The sequence below is a fragment of the Gymnoscopelus braueri genome, assembly GCF_963280865.1.
Source record: "Gymnoscopelus braueri genome assembly, chromosome: 13".
In the NCBI taxonomy this organism is placed as follows: domain Eukaryota; kingdom Metazoa; phylum Chordata; class Actinopteri; order Myctophiformes; family Myctophidae; genus Gymnoscopelus; species Gymnoscopelus braueri.
Window position 1 is genome coordinate 2,618,166 of NC_137615.1, and position 17,411 is coordinate 2,635,576.

The 17,411-nt window shown below is 41.8% G+C and overlaps 1 protein-coding gene across 6 annotated transcripts in view; it reads left to right on the forward strand.

Annotated features, from left to right (window-relative positions):
* The first annotated feature begins 4,006 nt into the window (after nt 1-4,006).
* Nucleotides 4,007-17,411, forward strand: part of copz2 (COPI coat complex subunit zeta 2) — a 21,402-nt gene continuing 7,997 nt past the window's right edge. For all 6 annotated transcript variants that reach the window (XR_013934376.1, XR_013934377.1, XM_080447985.1 and 3 more), the window contains exons 1-5: nt 4,007-4,152; nt 8,910-8,978; nt 9,302-9,386; nt 15,431-15,522; nt 16,153-16,208. Coding sequence is in view for 4 of the 6 variants with exons in the window: in XM_080447985.1 (XP_080304111.1) it covers nt 4,132-4,152; nt 8,910-8,978; nt 9,302-9,386; nt 15,431-15,522; nt 16,153-16,208 (323 nt within the window). In the remaining 2 variants the exon portion in view is untranslated. The remainder of the gene's footprint in view (nt 4,153-8,909; nt 8,979-9,301; nt 9,387-15,430; nt 15,523-16,152; nt 16,209-17,411) is intronic.

Here is a 17,411-nt window from a genome sequence, read left to right on the forward strand (position 1 = left end):
TTAGCCCACATGCAGCCCACGCGGGAACCACGTGGGCTTGCCCGCTTCCAACCCACGCCCAGTTAGCCCACATGCAGCCCACGCGGGAACCACGTGGGCTTGCCCGCTTCCAACCCACGCCCAGTTAGCCCACATGCAGCCCACGCGGGAACCACGTGGGCTTGCCCGCTTCCAACCCATGCCGGTTAGCCCACATGCAGCCCACGCGGGAACCACGTGGGCTTGCCCGCTTCCAACCCATGCCGGTTAGCCCACATGCAGCCCACGCGGGAACCACGTGGGCTTGCCCGCTTCCAACCCACGCCCAGTTAGCCCACATGCAGCCCACGCGGGAACCACGTGGGCTTGCCCGCTTCCAACCCACGCCCAGTTAGCCCACATGCAGCCCACGCGGGAACCATGTGGGCTTGCCCGCTTCCAACCCACGCCCAGTTAGCCCACATGCAGCCCACGCGGGAACCACTTGGGCTTGCCCGCTTCCAACCCACGCCCAGTTAGCCCACATGCAGCCCACGTGGGACCCTCATAATTTGCCCAGTTCAAGCCCATGCCCACTTGGTACCCAAGTAGCCCGCATTGGGCCCATATGGGTCCCACGTGGGCGTGCTGGCTGTCCCTTATATTATATTGTATTATTATATTAGATTTGAACTCTATGCTCTGTCCCCATAAGATGTTCTAAAAACTGATAAACTGAGATTCTATATGTGAATGTGGTAGGCCTGGCTACGTGAAATCATTATGGACATTTAAAAAATTAAATAAAATGTGTGTTCCAATGCTCAATAATATCATTTTCCATTATTAACTGTCTTGGTTGATGGGGTATGATTTGGGAATCATGACATTTTGCTAAACATTCATGCTAAACACATTATAGTCTATAGTGGTAAAATATATACCTTATAAATAAAAGGACCTGTTACAATGTTGAGCAGAAACAGGAGCATATCTAGCAGAAGATAAGACTGAATAATACGTGTGAGTTTGTGGTGGGATTTTTTGGGGGTTTCTTTAAAATCATCTTTGCCAATAACAGTGCACTTTCAAACATGTAAAGCATTTATTTTCTTTGATGAAGAAAACACACAAATGCACATCCACATGACGTTGTCAGCCGGGGAGGGGGAGGGTGGTGGGATGGTGGGGGGAGAAGCAAACCATTTGTAGGATTTGTGTACTACTTTGCCTCTAGTGGTTCCAATGGAGAATGTGTATCTTTCTATATTAACAATCTTTGATGTTAACCGTAACAAACTACACCTCCCAGCATGCCATGCGGGCTGAACTGAATGTTAACCATAACAAACTACACCTCCCAGCATGCCATGCGGGCTGAACTGAATGTTAACCATAACAAACTACACCTCCCAGCATGCCATGCGGGCTGAACTGAATGTTAACCATAAGAAACTACACCTCCCGGCATGCCATGCGGCTGAGGACACGTGGAGGGGGCCTGGTCACTGTAGCTCTGGTCCATGTCATGTGACTGTGCGTGTATCTTCCCCATTGGAACGGGGGCACAATGTCTACACTTCACTAAAGATATACATGTACGTTCACACTACTCACACAAACAGTTAAGGTGTTGAAGGCCTTTTCTCCACGGTGGGAGGACTCTCAGACCTCCACCTTTTGTGTAAAATCCACCTTTTAGCCAGAAAATAAAATAATCCGCCCGACGGAGACATTTTTTTCTTTACTCTGGTGCGTGTGCGCCCCCTACAGATCTGGTCAATAAAGAAATACCGTTGACTGGATCTGTAGGGGGCGCACTGGACTAAAAATATTATATAGGTGATATTGTTTTAGTATTTCAACCCCCAGTACTTGAGTCAAAGTACTCAACTAGTTGAAAGCTGGTAGGCCTACTTTATTTTTATACTAAAATACTAAGTATTGATTGATTGAATACTTTATTAACAGTTTGCAAATAGTAGGCTACAGTGGTACGACCTTATTCAAACAAACACATAAGGCCTACAATTACCTCCGGGCTGTGGTCGATGCTTACACCCCTGCCCGACCACTTCGGTCTGCCACCTCGGGGCGACTGACTGCCTCGTCACTCAAGGGTCCTTCTGGCCGATCCACACGGTCACAACTTTTTTCTGTTCTGGCCCCACAGTGGTGGAATGGACTTCCCACTCTTTGCCTGGCCTACTTGTTGTTAACTAGTTGTACGAACACTTGTTTTATTGTTGTATTGTTTTATTGGATCTTGTGTAGTCGATACAATTATTTGTTTTGCTCATTTGATTTAGCTATTTTGTCTCATCTGTTTAAGGAAATAGGTAGCTGATATCTTGCACTTTTACCTTAGCGCTAGGTATACTCTTGGTTGCTTGTTTTGGCAGAAAATGCACTTAAGACTTCTGGTGATTAGTACTTTTCGTTCCCTACCTATGTTGAATGCACTTATTGTAAGTCGCTTTGGATAAAAGCGTCTGCTAGATGACTGTAATGTAATGTCTACAATAGGCCTACATTTAATTTTTTAATATCACTAGATTGTTGTATTGTTTTCAAGTTGCATTTACAGAACATTGTATAACTCTCTACAATGACTTGCTTTTTGAACCACCACTGTGCTTCCATCAACAAAATGACAGGCATGTATTAATTAATTAATTAATTAATTCATTCATTCATCATATTCATTCATTCATTCATTCATTCATTCATTTAAACAGCCCATCGATTACTGTGCCTGATGAGCCTCTGTTACACAGCTGATACAGTTCGTGTCACAGAATTATCTGTCAAATAAAGTAGAAGTAGTCTAAACTCTAAACCTAAATCTAAATCTAGAGGCTTCAGTAAACTCTGGTCAGGGCAACATAATTATGAGTGAATGTGTGAAGTGTAAATAGAAATTGTATTTCTTAATTGTATTCTATTTTGAAGGCTCAGGGTGAAGGGGGCGAGTTGAATGCGCCGTGCCTCCCAGTGCGCGTGCCCGGCAACAGTATAGAGATCCCATGGCCCGGAGGGACCGTCGCCCTGTAATTGGCTGATCGGTTGTCATGGTGCAGGACAGCTTGTCATGCAAGTTTGCAGAACTAGTTGTGCGGCAAATAATTTAATCAACTAACAGAATGGAGCTACATAATTAAATATATATAACATACATAATAAAAGTCACTGTGAATTAAATAAACACCACAATGAAATAAATAAATGTAGCCTTATTGTCTTTTTTTTCAAATAGATTTTTTTTATTCCTATTTATTTATTTGTTTGTGGCATTCATAATCATAATATGTAATAATACAATAAATTAATGATGAATGATTATTAAATCTTTTGTCCAATGGACTTCCATACCTCCCCGGCAACCGAGCTCCTCCAGCCAATCACAGCGCGAGTTTACAGCCGTCGCCGTCGTTGTCCCCCCAGGCTATGGGAAGAAGGGATGTGGTCAGAAGAGAGCGTTTCCTTCAGCTCCGTTCCATGAGCAGAAATAGGACATCCGGTTTTCGAGCTAGCAGAAATAAGGTTTCCGGTTGCCTTCAAAATAAGATCATAATTTTTAAATATTTTTTAAAAGACACAAAGCGTCTAATTTGTGAAATCTTTGCACTCCAGTGAACAGCATTTATCCATTTAGATACATTTTTTATGTTATTAAAACAGTTAAAAACTGTTTTTATCACAAATAAACATAATCTGTGTTGTCTAGCTTCGTTTAAATGCTTAATTTATAGTTTTAATGTACAAATGAATCGTTTCTCAATGGTCTCTTTTTACTCTAGAGGGTACTCTTATTCTGAAGAGATCGTCGACCGGAAGTCTTATTTCTGCTCCGTTATTTCTGCTCACGGAACACAGCTGTTTCCTTCCCTCCTATGGGGGCGGGGCGCGCGAGCCGAGCCTCGCCGGTGGGTCTCGCTCTCGCGCAACCACCAGGCAGCAGCTGCACGCGCCGGCCAACACCGGCAGATCTACAAGCCCACAGCGCGTCGTGGCAGCGACGGGCTGTGGGCTTGTAGATCTGCCGGGTTTTTTTCTGTCGGCAGCGCGCGACGCCCTCGTGCGACCGAAGTATAAATCCCACACTGACAGCTCAGAGTGTCCACGTCAACACACACACACACACACACACACACACACACACACACACACACCATGGAGGACAGCAGCGCTCTGGTAAGAACCATTAAAACACATTAAAACACATTAAAACACATTAAAACAACATTAAAATAAGGTTAAACATGCATGTTGTTCAACATTTAAACACTTTGTTAAAGAGACAGTGCATTCAGGAGCTGTGACGTGGTAAAGAGAGAGAGACATAGACAGAGAGAGAGAGAGAGACTGACATTTGTTGCTGCAGTGAAAATAATATGTATTTAATGTGATTATTAATGATGATCTAAGTGTGTGGTTTTAAACCTGTAGATGCTGTCTGACTGACTGTCTGTCAGCTCTTTATTTGAGCTGGTTATTATTATGGACAGTTAATAATAGTCATTATTATTATTATTGTTAATATAATGTGATGGTTTTAAAGGGATCATAAGTCATGTTTATAATAACAGTAAAAGTTGTTCAGTGAAGTTTATTGTTGTTTGATCTGTTTGGTTGTGATTGATGTGACTGAGTCTACGTGTTAGCTCTCCTAGTGCCACGTCCACCTCTCTCTCTCTCTCTCTCTCTCTCTCTTTCTCTCTCTCTCTCTCTCTTTCTCTCTCTCTCTCTCTCTGTGTCTGTCTCTCTCTCTCTCTCTCTCTCTCTCTCTCTCTCTCTCTCTCTCTCTCTCTCTCTCTCTCTCTCTCTCTCTCTCTCTCTCTCTCTCTCTCTCTCTCTCTCTCTGTGTCTGTCTCTCTCTCTCTCTCTCTCTCTCTCTCTCTCTCTCTCTCTCTCTCTCTCTCTCTCTCTCTGTGTCTGTATCTCTCTGTGTCTGTATCTCTCTCTCTCTCTCTCTCTCTCTCTCTCTCTCTCTCTCTCTCTCTCTCTCTCTCTCCAGTTCAACAGGTGTGTATTGGATCATAGTGTGTATTGGATCATAGTGTGTATTGGATCATAGTGTGTATTGGATCATACAATATGATGGGGGATTAATAACGTATATCTCATCTCATCTCATACAGTGTGTGGCAGCAGTTAGTTCTGTATTGCCAGGGATGCATTAAGGATAACAACATCATTACTTAGTTTAATATTTCAACCTTAATGATTTTGGGATTAACTGTAACACTTCCATCTTTGACCTGTTTTGCTTCATGAAGCAACTTGTTCCCTTGTATTTTTGTTCAGTATTTTATTTTGAAGTGTGGTGTGTGACAGACAGGAAGTTGTTAAGTATTTTATTTTGAAGTGTGGTGTGTGACAGACAGGAAGTTGAGGGCAGAGAGGGTGAAAGATGCTGAAACCCAGGTCTCTGCTTGCTTGGGACTCGAACCGGGGACCAACTGGGGTGACGCACTATCCGATCAAAACTGAAAATAGTCGATCTACAAGCTGGGCGCATTGTGAGGTTGTAGATCTGCTATTCTCGCTGTTTTTGAAAGTTTTTGGAAGTTTTCAAATGTAGAGATACAATTTTTTCGTTTCCCGACACCGATTGCGATATCCATAACTTGGCGCATCGGTCGATACTGAGGTACCGATCCCATACAGTGTGTGATTTTACAACACATCTAGGACAGTGGTTCTCAAAGTAGAAGAGTTCATTGAGTTCATTTGATACAACCAAATGGACCCTTACAGGTCTGTAACTCTGATAAATGTGGTTACGGTATGGTAACGGCATAGGCTGGCATACTCACCCATACAGATACCAGCATCTTAGGCAGGATATCGGCAGCTTTTCCAACTCACTCACTCACTCACTCATTCACTGACTCACTCACTCACTCACTCACTCACTCACTCACTCACTCACTCACTCACTCGTCTCTCTCTCTCTCTCCATCCATCCGTTCAAAAGGTGTGTATTGGATGATCAGTTATTTTAATAACATGTATACATTGTTTTGTGTGCGTGTGTGTGTGTGTGTGTGTGTGATCAGATAAAAGATGAACAGAAAGGTGAGCCAGTTCTAACCTGGTTCCCAGGCTCTCCCTGGAACCACATCTAACTCTGATTGGGCTATTGAGCTGTCAATCAAATATGTCAAGAGGAAGTGCAGGCAATGCCTGACCTGATGAGTTCAATAAGACAAGTGTTGGGATATTGATTGAATAGTTCCTCTGATAGTTCTGTATTGATTGAATAGTTCCTCTGATAGTTCTGTATTGATTGAATAGTTCCTCTGATAGTTCTGTATTGATTGAATAGTTCCTCTGATTGTTCTGTATTGATTGAATAGTTCCTCTGATAGTTCTGTATTGATTGAATAGTTCCTCTGATAGTTCTGTATCGATTGAATAGTTCCTCTGATAGTTCTGTATTGATTGAATAGTTCCTCTGATAGTTTTGCATTGATTGAATAGTTCCTCTGATAGTTCTGTATTGATTGAATAGTTCCTCTGATAGTTCTGTATTGATTGAATAGTTCCTCTGATAGTTCTGTATTGATTGAATAGTTCCTCTGAGACCTTGACTAAGGTCCTCACCAGTGTTAGATATATTTTAGTCTGAAATCTGAAATGTTTTAGTCAATTAAATCTACAGCTGATTTAGTGGACTCAAATGTATGTTGGCAGGCCTTGATTGATGGCGTTGCAATGCCTGATTTAGACTTAGCTGTGTGCTGAAAATATCCGATCTGCGGCGCATTGTGAGCTTGTAGATCTACTATTTTCGGATTGTGACACCTGTGCGAAACCAAGCATAAAATTACTGTTCTCCTCTAGTCTTAGTTCTACTGGATCTCTTCTCCACTAGTCTTAGTTCTACTGGATCTCTTCTCCACTAGACTTAGTTCTACTGGATCTCTTCTCCACCAGTCTTAGTTCTACTGGATCTCTTCTCCACTAGTCTTAGTTCTACTGGATCTCTTCTCCACTAGTCTTAGTTCTACTGGATCTCTTCTCCACTAGTCTTAGTTCTACTGGATCTCTTCTCCAATAGTCTTAGTTCTACTGGATCTCTTCTCCACTAGTCTTAGTTCTACTGGATCTCTTCTCCACTAGTCTTAGTTCTACTGGATCTCTTCTCCACTAGTCTTAGTTCTACTGGATCTCTTCTCCACTAGTCTTAGTTCTACTGGATCTCTTCTCCACTAGTCTTAGTTCTACTGGATCTCTTCTCCACTAGTCTTAGTTCTACTGGATCTCTTCTCCACTAGTCTTAGTTCTACTGGATCTCTTCTCCACTAGACTTAGTTCTACTGGATCTCTTCGCCACTAGTCTTAGTTCTACTGGATCTCTTCTCCACTAGTCTTAGTTCTACTGGATCTCTTCTCCACTAGTCTTAGTTCTACTGGATCTCTTCTCCACTAGACTTAGTTCTACTGGATCTCTTCTCCACCAGTCTTAGTTCTACTGGATCTCTTCTCCACTAGTCTTAGTTCTACTGGATCTCTTCTCCACTAGTCTTAGTTCTACTGGATCTCTTCTCCACCAGTCTTAGTTCTACTGGATCTCTTCTCCACCAGTCTTAGTTCTACTGGATCTCTTCTCCACTAGTCTTAGTTCTACTGGATCTCTTCTCCACTAGTCTTAGTTCTACTGGATCTCTTCTCCATTAGTCACTCACTAACATTTTAGTTTCGTTTTTATTTGTTGACTAAATTGACAGTATATTTAGTCAATTTTTTTGTCATCAGAGCTTAGTTTTTATTTAGTTTTCAGTGAAAAAAGGTCATCATCATCATCATCATCATCATCATCATCACGGTTGTTGTGGTAGTCATGGCGACCCTGGATGTTTATAGTTCCCGGCTGAAGTTCTGTGATTCACTCTGACTGTCAGTCAATACTAGTCAGTGCATAACAGAACTTTGACCTGGAACTAAATGCTCTACCATGGATGGATGGCTGGATGGATGTGGAACAGTACTAAAGCAGGGATGGTTAATTTAAACAGGTGATTAGACACTGTTCACAGAGAGAGATCAGCAGTCAATGAACTGAGTAAATAAAATAGAAAGATGTGCTCCTCGGAGCACAGGTCTCCGCCAGGGCGGGTAGGTTATTGTGGGCCAGCAATGTTTCACGGCAATCGGAACTGTGTGTGTGTGTGTGTGTGTGTGTGTGTGTGTGTGTGTGTGTGTGTGTGTGTGTGTGTGTGTGTGTGTGTGTGTGTGTGTGTGTGTGTGTGTGTGTGTGTGTGTGTGTGTGTGTGTGTGTGTGTGTGTGTACAGTTTCATGTCGATCGGACCAACGGTGCCGGAGATTAGCTGTACACAGACGGACAGACAAACGGACGGACAGGGGCAGAAACATAGAGCATAGCAGTTCCATACATTTTTCCCACAGAGATTTCCAAACATATTCATATCAATTATTTTAAGCCTAGAATCAAGCCATCCAGAATCCTGGTGATTCATGACCATAAAACATTTGATTCTGTGAATTAAAAATAATTGAAAACCGCAAAACAAAGGGTATTTATTAAATATAGTATATCATATAATTAAATATTCAATTAGATTTCTTTCACAGAATCAAATGTTTTATGGTCATGATTCAGCAGGATCCTGGATAGCTTGATTCTAGGCTTAAATTAATTGATAGAAATATTTTTGGAAATCTCTATGGGAAAAATTAATGGGGTCTGGAACGATGGAGCCAGAACATGGCCGCCACTGCTATGCCCTGTAGTCTCGGCCACGCCTTCGGCCTGGCGGAGGCTATGAACAGTTTCTCTGTAACAGCTGTTGTTGTATAAATGTTCTATTTTTCACTGTGTTTAGGACATTAAAACATTATTATATTATTCGTTATAGTTATATATATATAGTTTAGAAGTTGTTATAAATGTATAAATGTTCTTTGTTTCATTGTGTTGTAGGAGCCGTCTCTGTACACAGTGAAAGCTGTTCTCATCCTGGACAACGATGGAAACAGACTGCTGTCCAAGGTAACAGAAACACATAAAAAACATTATACAGTGCTCTAGGCCTGTCCCAATTATTACAGAATCACCTAATCGCATTTTTTCCCCCCGATAATCGCAATTTTGTTTAGCATAATCGTCATAATCGTTTCCATGTTGAAATGTGTGAGGGGAGTAATTAATTGACATAACGACTAAAGTGGGGAGAAAAAGGGGTAAAATAATCTTTTACCCGTGTCTTATATGTAGCAATGACTGCACAAACAGTTAGGAATGACTCTTGTATTAGTTAGTGTGTGTTAGCCTGTCATTCCCTGGTCTGACCAGTAGTGTGCGCTGTGTTCCAGTACTACGACCCTGACCTCTACCCCTCCATGAAGGAACAGAAGAACTTTGAAAGAAACGTCTTTAACAAAACACACAAAGCAGACAGTAAGACTCCTTCCTCTCCTCTCCTCTCCTCTCCTCTCCTCTCCCCTCCCCTCCCCTCCCCTCCCCTCCCCTCCCCTCCTCTCCTCTCCTCTCCTCTCCTCTCCTCTCCTCTCCTCTCCTCTCCTCTCTAAAAGGATAACACAAAATAAGTCCTGGGGACTTGTTTCCATCGTGGTCCTATGTATTCAATTCATCAACAGAGCATAGAACATTAACACATTCATTTAATTCATCAACAAAACGACTACAAGCACAAAGGAGAAACATTTAAAAAACTGTGGCAGTGAATGGAACCTCCTCCTTTCCATGGGAATTAATATCTATGTATCTATGTCTCCTGAATCCTGATAGATGATCATTTGTACATTTGTAACTCAAATCTTTGCTTCTGGAGAAGAATATATATATATATATATATATATATATATATATATATATATATATATATATATATATATATATTCAAACTAAAGATTTGCAAAGAAAATCGTGATTTTTCAAACAAATAGCAGATCTACAAGCTCGTAGCTCATGAGCTTGTAGATCTGCTATTTCTGAATAACCAAAGAAATCTAAAAATGACACAGATGTGTTCCTGGTCTTAAAATCCAATTGATATTTGCTTAAAGGACAACTTTGTTTATTTATAACCAAGGTTTATATTTTAGCTTGTAATTAAAGTAAATAAAAGATGAGTGTTATTTTTTTTTTCATTTACTGCTTTCTATAGTTTTAGCAATTTCCGCGATCTTTTTTTACAGTGGGCGGGGGCATTCTGTCCAGTGGCTAAATATGTCATTTTTTTACACAATAAAAAAGGTCCTGTAGTCTTTGATGGTCAGATGTGAGTTATTGGGGCTAGAAGAGCTACTGTAAATAATAATAAAGAAATCGCTGGGTTATTGTGTAAAAAAAGACACTGGACAGAATGCCCCCGCCCACTGTAAAAAAGGTCGCGAAAATTGCTAAAACTATAGAAAGCAGTAAATTTAAATATTTTAACACTCATCTTTTATTTACTTTAATTACAATCTAAAACATAAACCTTGGTTGTAAAAAAAGACCAGGAGACCTGGTTCTGCCAGACCCAGAATAAAATCCGACGTGTGTCCATATTATGGTAAAAAAAAGGGACAAGATGGACATACTTTTATGCCCATGTATGGACGAAAGGGGACAAAGCCTCATGTAGGCCGACCCCTTGGGTCTGGCAAAAACTAAGTTGTCCTTTAACCCTGTCTTCTACCCTGAGCCATCCCAGACTAGCAACGTGTGTTGGAATCAGTGGTGTAAAGTAACTAAGTACATTTACTTAAGTACTGTACTTAAGTACAATTTTGAGATATTTGTACTTTACTTGAGTATTTCCAATTTCTAATACTTTTATTTCTACTCCATTACATCTCAGAGGCAAATACTGTACTTTTACTCCACTACAATTATTTGAAAACTTTAGTTACTAGTTACTTTGCAGATGTAAATTATGATGTTATAGAACATAAATGAACCACTTTAGCCCTATTTTATACTTAGGCTATTTGAAAATAGCAGATCTACAAGCTCACAACGCGTCGCATCGCGACGCGTTGTGAGCTTGTAGATCTGCTATTTTCAAACATTTTAGTACTTTTACTTTTGGTACTTTAAGTGCATTTTGATGCCAATACTTCTTTACTTTTACTCAAGTACATTTTGAATTCTGCACTTTTACTTTTAACAGAGTATTTTTATATTGCAGTATTGGTACTTTTACTTAAGTAAAGAATTTGTGTACTTTTTCCACCACTGGTTGGAATGAGGTGGTTCATGGGCTTTAGGCAGAGTATAGTAGTCAATGAGGTGGTTCATGGGCTTTAGGCAGAGTATAGTAGTCAATGAGGTGGTTCATGGGCTTTAGGCAGAGTATAGTAGTCAATGAGTTGGTTCATGGGCTTTAGGCAGAGTATAGTAGTCAATGAGGTGGTTCATGGGCTTTAGGCAGAGTATAGTAGTCAATGAGGTGGTTCATGGGCTTCAGGCAGAGTATAGTAGTCAATGAGGTGGTTCATGGGCTTTAGGCAGAGTATAGTAGTCAATGAGGTGGTTCATGGGCTTCAGGCAGAGTATAGTAGTCAATGAGGTGGTTCATGGGCTTCAGGCAGAGTATAGTAGTCAATGAGGTGGTTCATGGGCTTTAGGCAGAGTATAGTAGTCAATGAGGTGGTTCATGGGCTTTAGGCAGAGTATAGTAGTCAATGAGGTGGTTCATGGGCTTTAGGCAGAGTATAGTAGTCAATGAGGTGGTTCATGGGCTTCAGGCAGAGTATAGTAGTCAATGAGGTGGTTCATGGGCTTCAGGCAGAGTATAGTAGTCAATGAGGTGGTTCATGGGCTTCAGGCAGAGTATAGTAGTCAATGAGGTGGTTCATGGGCTTTAGGCAGAGTATAGTAGTCAATGAGGTGGTTCATGGGCTTCAGGCAGAGTATAGTAGTCAATGAGGTGGTTCATGGGCTTCAGGCAGAGTATAGTAGTCAATGAGGTGGTTCATGGGCTTTAGGCAGAGTATAGTAGTCAATGAGGTGGTTCATGGGCTTCAGGCAGAGTATAGTAGTCAATGAGGTGGTTCATGGGCTTCAGGCAGAGTATAGTAGTCAATGAGGTGGTTCATGGGCTTCAGGCAGAGTATAGTAGTCAATGAGGTGGTTCATGGGCTTCAGGCAGAGTATAGTAGTCAATGAGGTGGTTCATGGGCTTTAGGCAGAGTATAGTAGTCAATGAGGTGGTTCATGGGCTTCAGGCAGAGTATAGTAGTCAATGAGGTGGTTCATGGGCTTTAGGCAGAGTATAGTAGTCAATGAGGTGGTTCATGGGCTTTAGGCAGAGTATAGTAGTCAATGAGGTGGTTCATGGGCTTCAGGCAGAGTATAGTAGTCAATGAGGTGGTTCATGGGCTTTAGGCAGAGTATAGTAGTCAATGAGGTGGTTCATGGGCTTTAGGCAGAGTATAGTAGTCAATGAGGTGGTTCATGGGCTTCAGGCAGAGTATAGTAGTCAATGAGGTGGTTCATGGGCTTCAGGCAGAGTATAGTAGTCAATGAGGTGGTTCATGGGCTTCAGGCAGAGTATAGTAGTCAATGAGGTGGTTCATGGGCTTCAGGCAGAGTATAGTAGTCAATGAGGTGGTTCATGGGCTTTAGGCAGAGTATAGTAGTCAATGAGGTGGTTCATGGGCTTCAGGCAGAGTATAGTAGTCAATGAGGTGGTTCATGGGCTTCAGGCAGAGTATAGTAGTCAATGAGGTGGTTCATGGGCTTCAGGCAGAGTATAGTAGTCAATGAGGTGGTTCATGGGCTTTAGGCAGAGTATAGTAGTCAATGAGGTGGTTCATGGGCTTTAGGCAGAGTATAGTAGTCAATGAGGTGGTTCATGGGCTTTAGGCAGAGTATAGTAGTCAATGAGGTGGTTCATGGGCTTTAGGCAGAGTATAGTAGTCAATGAGGTGGTTCATGGGCTTTAGGCAGAGTATAGTAGTCAATGAGGTGGTTCATGGGCTTTAGGCAGAGTATAGTAGTCAATGAGGTGGTTCATGGGCTTCAGGCAGAGTATAGTAGTCAATGAGGTGGTTCATGGGCTTCAGGCAGAGTATAGTAGTCAATGAGGTGGTTCATGGGCTTTAGGCAGAGTATAGTAGTCAATGAGGTGGTTCATGGGCTTTAGGCAGAGTATAGTAGTCAATGAGGTGGTTCATGGGCTTTAGGCAGAGTATAGTAGTCAATGAGGTGGTTCATGGGCTTCAGGCAGAGTATAGTAGTCAATGAGGTGGTTCATGGGCTTTAGGCAGAGTATAGTAGTCAATGAGGTGGTTCATGGGCTTTAGGCAGAGTATAGTAGTCAATGAGGTGGTTCATGGGCTTCAGGCAGAGTATAGTAGTCAATGAGGTGGTTCATGGGCTTTAGGCAGAGTATAGTAGTCAATGAGGTGGTTCATGGGCTTCAGGCAGAGTATAGTAGTCAATGAGGTGGTTCATGGACTTCAGGCAGAGTATAGTAGTCAATGAGGTGGTTCATGGACTTCAGGCAGAGTATAGTAGTCATAGATATCAGTTTGTTTAGGGAGGTCTAAAGCTTAGTGTTTAGTGACATTGAGATGTTGGAGAACCAAGAGGTGCAAACACAGTCAAAAGGACATTGAATGAGGGCTCCAGTGCATTCTTTAGTCTTTAGTGCATTCTTGTTGACAAAAGGAGAGGAGAAATCATCTCCTTATCTCCTCTCTCCTCACTCAGTATGTAATAACAGCATATGGTATCATGCTACATAAGCCGGTGGCTCACACAGGTCTAATGTATCACAGGCTATTATAGATATGACACCCTGAGGCTATGCTAGCGTTAGCCTGCTTTACGCTACAAACATCCTTACCGTCAAAAATGTATATTAACCCTTTCAACCCGGGAACGCTTGCTGTGTAATATTAGATAAAAATAAAATAAATCAATAACCATTATTTTATACTTTGGGCTACTCAAAAATAGCAGATATACAAGCTCACGAGTGCCGCGCTATGAGCTTGCAGATCTGCTATTTTTTGTTGTTGTGGAAAAGTCGTGAAACTTTGTGCAAATCTTTTGAATATATATGTTTTTTAAAGCAAACATTTGTAACTCAAATCTTTGCTTCTGTTTTTTTTTGTATGTTGCTATAATATCAGTGGTTCTCAAACTTTGTTCATGTCAAGGACCCCCCACAATTATGTATATGTCCGTGGACCCCCATCTCAAAATATTTTTTTCCAGGGACCCCCCAGAAGCAAAGATTTGAGTTAAACATGTAGAAGATTTGAGTTAAACATGTAGAAGATTTGAGTTAAACATGTAGATTAGTATAAATATATATATATTCAAAGATTTGCACACATTTTCACGATTTCTTTGTCAAAAATAGCAGATCTACAAAGCACAGAGTGCGCGCTATGAGCTTGTAGATCTGCTATTTTTGAATAGCCCAAAGGAATGTTAAAATGACACAGATGCGTTCCTGGTCTTAATGGGTTAAATAAGGTATAGAAACAGACCTTGAACTCGTCATCAGGCTGTGAGTAAATAAAGGACTTTATAGTTTAACCTCAAACCCATTGTAGAGTGAAAGAACTCTCAGCCAATGACGTCTCAGCTGTAAGCTGATAGGCTCTGGTCCCTCCCTCCTCACAGGAGGAATCCTCCTTTTGTTAAAAACAAACTCCTGCATTCCTCCTTTTCTCCCTCGTCCTTCTTCCCTTTCTCCCATTTCCCTCTCTCTCTCTCTCAGTATCTCTCCCTCTCTCTCTCTCAGTATCTCTCTCTCTCTCTCTCTCTCTCTCTCTCTCTCTCTCTCTCTCTCTCTCTCTCTCTCTCTCTCTCTCTCTCTCTCCTGTCTTCTCTTCTTACATGGAGTCTTTACATTTCCTCTCTATTCTTCCCATTCTCACGTTTTCCTCTTTTTCCTCCCATGTTCTTGTCTTTTATCCTCTCTTTCTCTCTCTCTCTACACATCCCTCCATCACTGTGTATTTCTACTGAATGTGTGATCATAGTTGTCAGTGGACCACGGCTGATTTCAGTTTTCTGTTATTAGTTAATTTAAGATTAAAGGGTATTCGTGTTCAAATTAGTGATAGAATGTTCAATCTTCCAGAAAACCTGATGATCTGGATGTTTCACACATAGCAACGGTTAAAGCCAACTGGTTGGCTGCATGGCTCATCAAAACATCATCTGTCTCTCTGTCTCTCTCTCTCTCTCTCTCTCTCTCTCTCTCTCTCTCTCTCTCTCTCTCTCTCTCCACCCCCCCCCCCCCCCAGTAGGTTTGTACAGGTGTGGTGTGTAGGCGAGGCACTATATACAGTCGCTAGTGATGGCACCTTACAGCTTGCTTTCTAAAAAAATAGTTTTAATTCTGTGGTTGGATAGAATCATTTGATCATCATTATTATTTTCTTGTACTGCAAAAAGTGGCTTTGGAAAGGTTTTAATAAAGTGGTCTTAAAAAAAAATCTCTCTCTCTCTCTCTCTCTCTCTCTCTCTAGATGAGATAGCGTTCTTAGAAGGAATGACCATAGTGTATAAAAGCAGTATAGACCTGTTCTTCTATGTGGTCGGCAGCCCCCAGGAGAATGAGGTACACACACACACACACACACACACACACACACACACACACACACACACACACACACACACACACACACACACACACACACACACACACACACACACACACACACACACACACACACACACACACACACACAGCCCCCCCACCAGGAGAATAACCCCAATCACCTGAATCCAAAAATGTGTGTATATGTGTGTATATGTGTGTATGTCACATAGTAGAACAGTCAGGATAAGGCTGGTGGAGCTGGACGGTGTCCAATGATGTCTCCTGCTCTCTCCTTCAGTTCAAATAGTTATTTCTAGCTTATGGTACGACTGCACAGCTTCAACACAAGATCACATACTGGAGGGATTAGAATAGTGATTTATTTCTGCTGTATGCTGTCTAAAGGAAGCAATCATGTATTGATGCTTGACATTAACCTTTGATGTGTGTTAGTATGTGTGTGTGTTTGTGTCAGAGTGTGGTCACATTATACTGTAGTATTGTGTGTGTTTACTGGGCTCTGGTATTGCTTGCTTGTAAGAGCTGGGCAGTAACACGTTGCATTAGCAAATGGCTGCAAATGTTATTTAAATTGATCTGTCTGTCTGTCTGTCTGTCTGTCTGTCTCTCTCTCTCTCTCTCTAGTTGATGCTGATGTCTGTGTTGAACTGCCTGTTTGATTCTCTGAGTCAGATCCTCAGGTGGGTAGAATGCAACACACACACACACACACACACACACACACACACACACACACACACACACACACACACACACACACACACACACACACACACACACACACACACACACACACACACACACACACACACACACACACACACACACACACACACACACGCAAGACCAGATGAGAGAGTGTGTGTGTGTGTGCGTGCGTGCGTGTGCGTGTGCGTGTGCATGTCACACTGCAACACCATCGGTTGATGGCTTGCTGCCATGGTTGCCATGGAAACCATGTAGCATCTGCAGAGAGAGTCAGATTGACACGTCTTCACTTTGTTTCATGTTCTGATCAGAGAACTACAGCTGGACGGGACCGTTGCTATGGTTACACACTGTGGTTATTATTATCATTACAATCCCAATGCCTGCTCAATGCTAATTATTATAATGTGTTATTATTACTTCTAATGTCTGGTTAAAAGAAAGAAGCTGTTCTAATAGAACAATGTAGTTATTATTTACTCACAAGCTGTTTGTTAATACTTTACTTTGGTTCAACATTTATAAAAGCCACACATTTTGTAGTATTCTGTGAGAGAGAGAGGATAGAGGTAGAGAGGTCCATTTGGTTCCATGTGTACACTCTCAGAGTTACAGACCTGTAAGGGTCCATTTGGTTCCATGTGTACACTCTCAGAGTTACAGACCTGTAAGGGTCCATTTGGTTCCATGTGTACACTCTCAGAGTTACAGACCTGTAAGGGTCCATTTGGTTCCATTTGTACACTCTCAGAGTTACAGACCTGTAAGGGTCCATTTGGTTCCATTTGTACACTCTCAGAGTTACAGACCTGTAAGGGTCCATTTGGTTCCATTTGTACACTCTCAGAGTCACAGACCTGTAAGGGTCCATTTGGTTCCATGTGTACACTCTCAGAGTTACAGACCTGTAAGGGTCCATTTGGTTCCATTTGTACACTCTCAGAGTTACAGACCTGTAAGGGTCCATTTGGTTCCATTTGTACACTCTCAGAGTTACAGACCTGTAAGGGTCCATTTGGTTCCATGTGTACACTCTCAGAGTTACAGACCTGTAAGGGTCCATTTGGTTCCATGTGTACACTCTCAGAGTTAAGGGGTTCCTTGAAATTAAAAGCTAGGAATAGATACAAAAACATCCATTAATAGTTGTTGAAGTGCAGCTACAAGTTATTAAA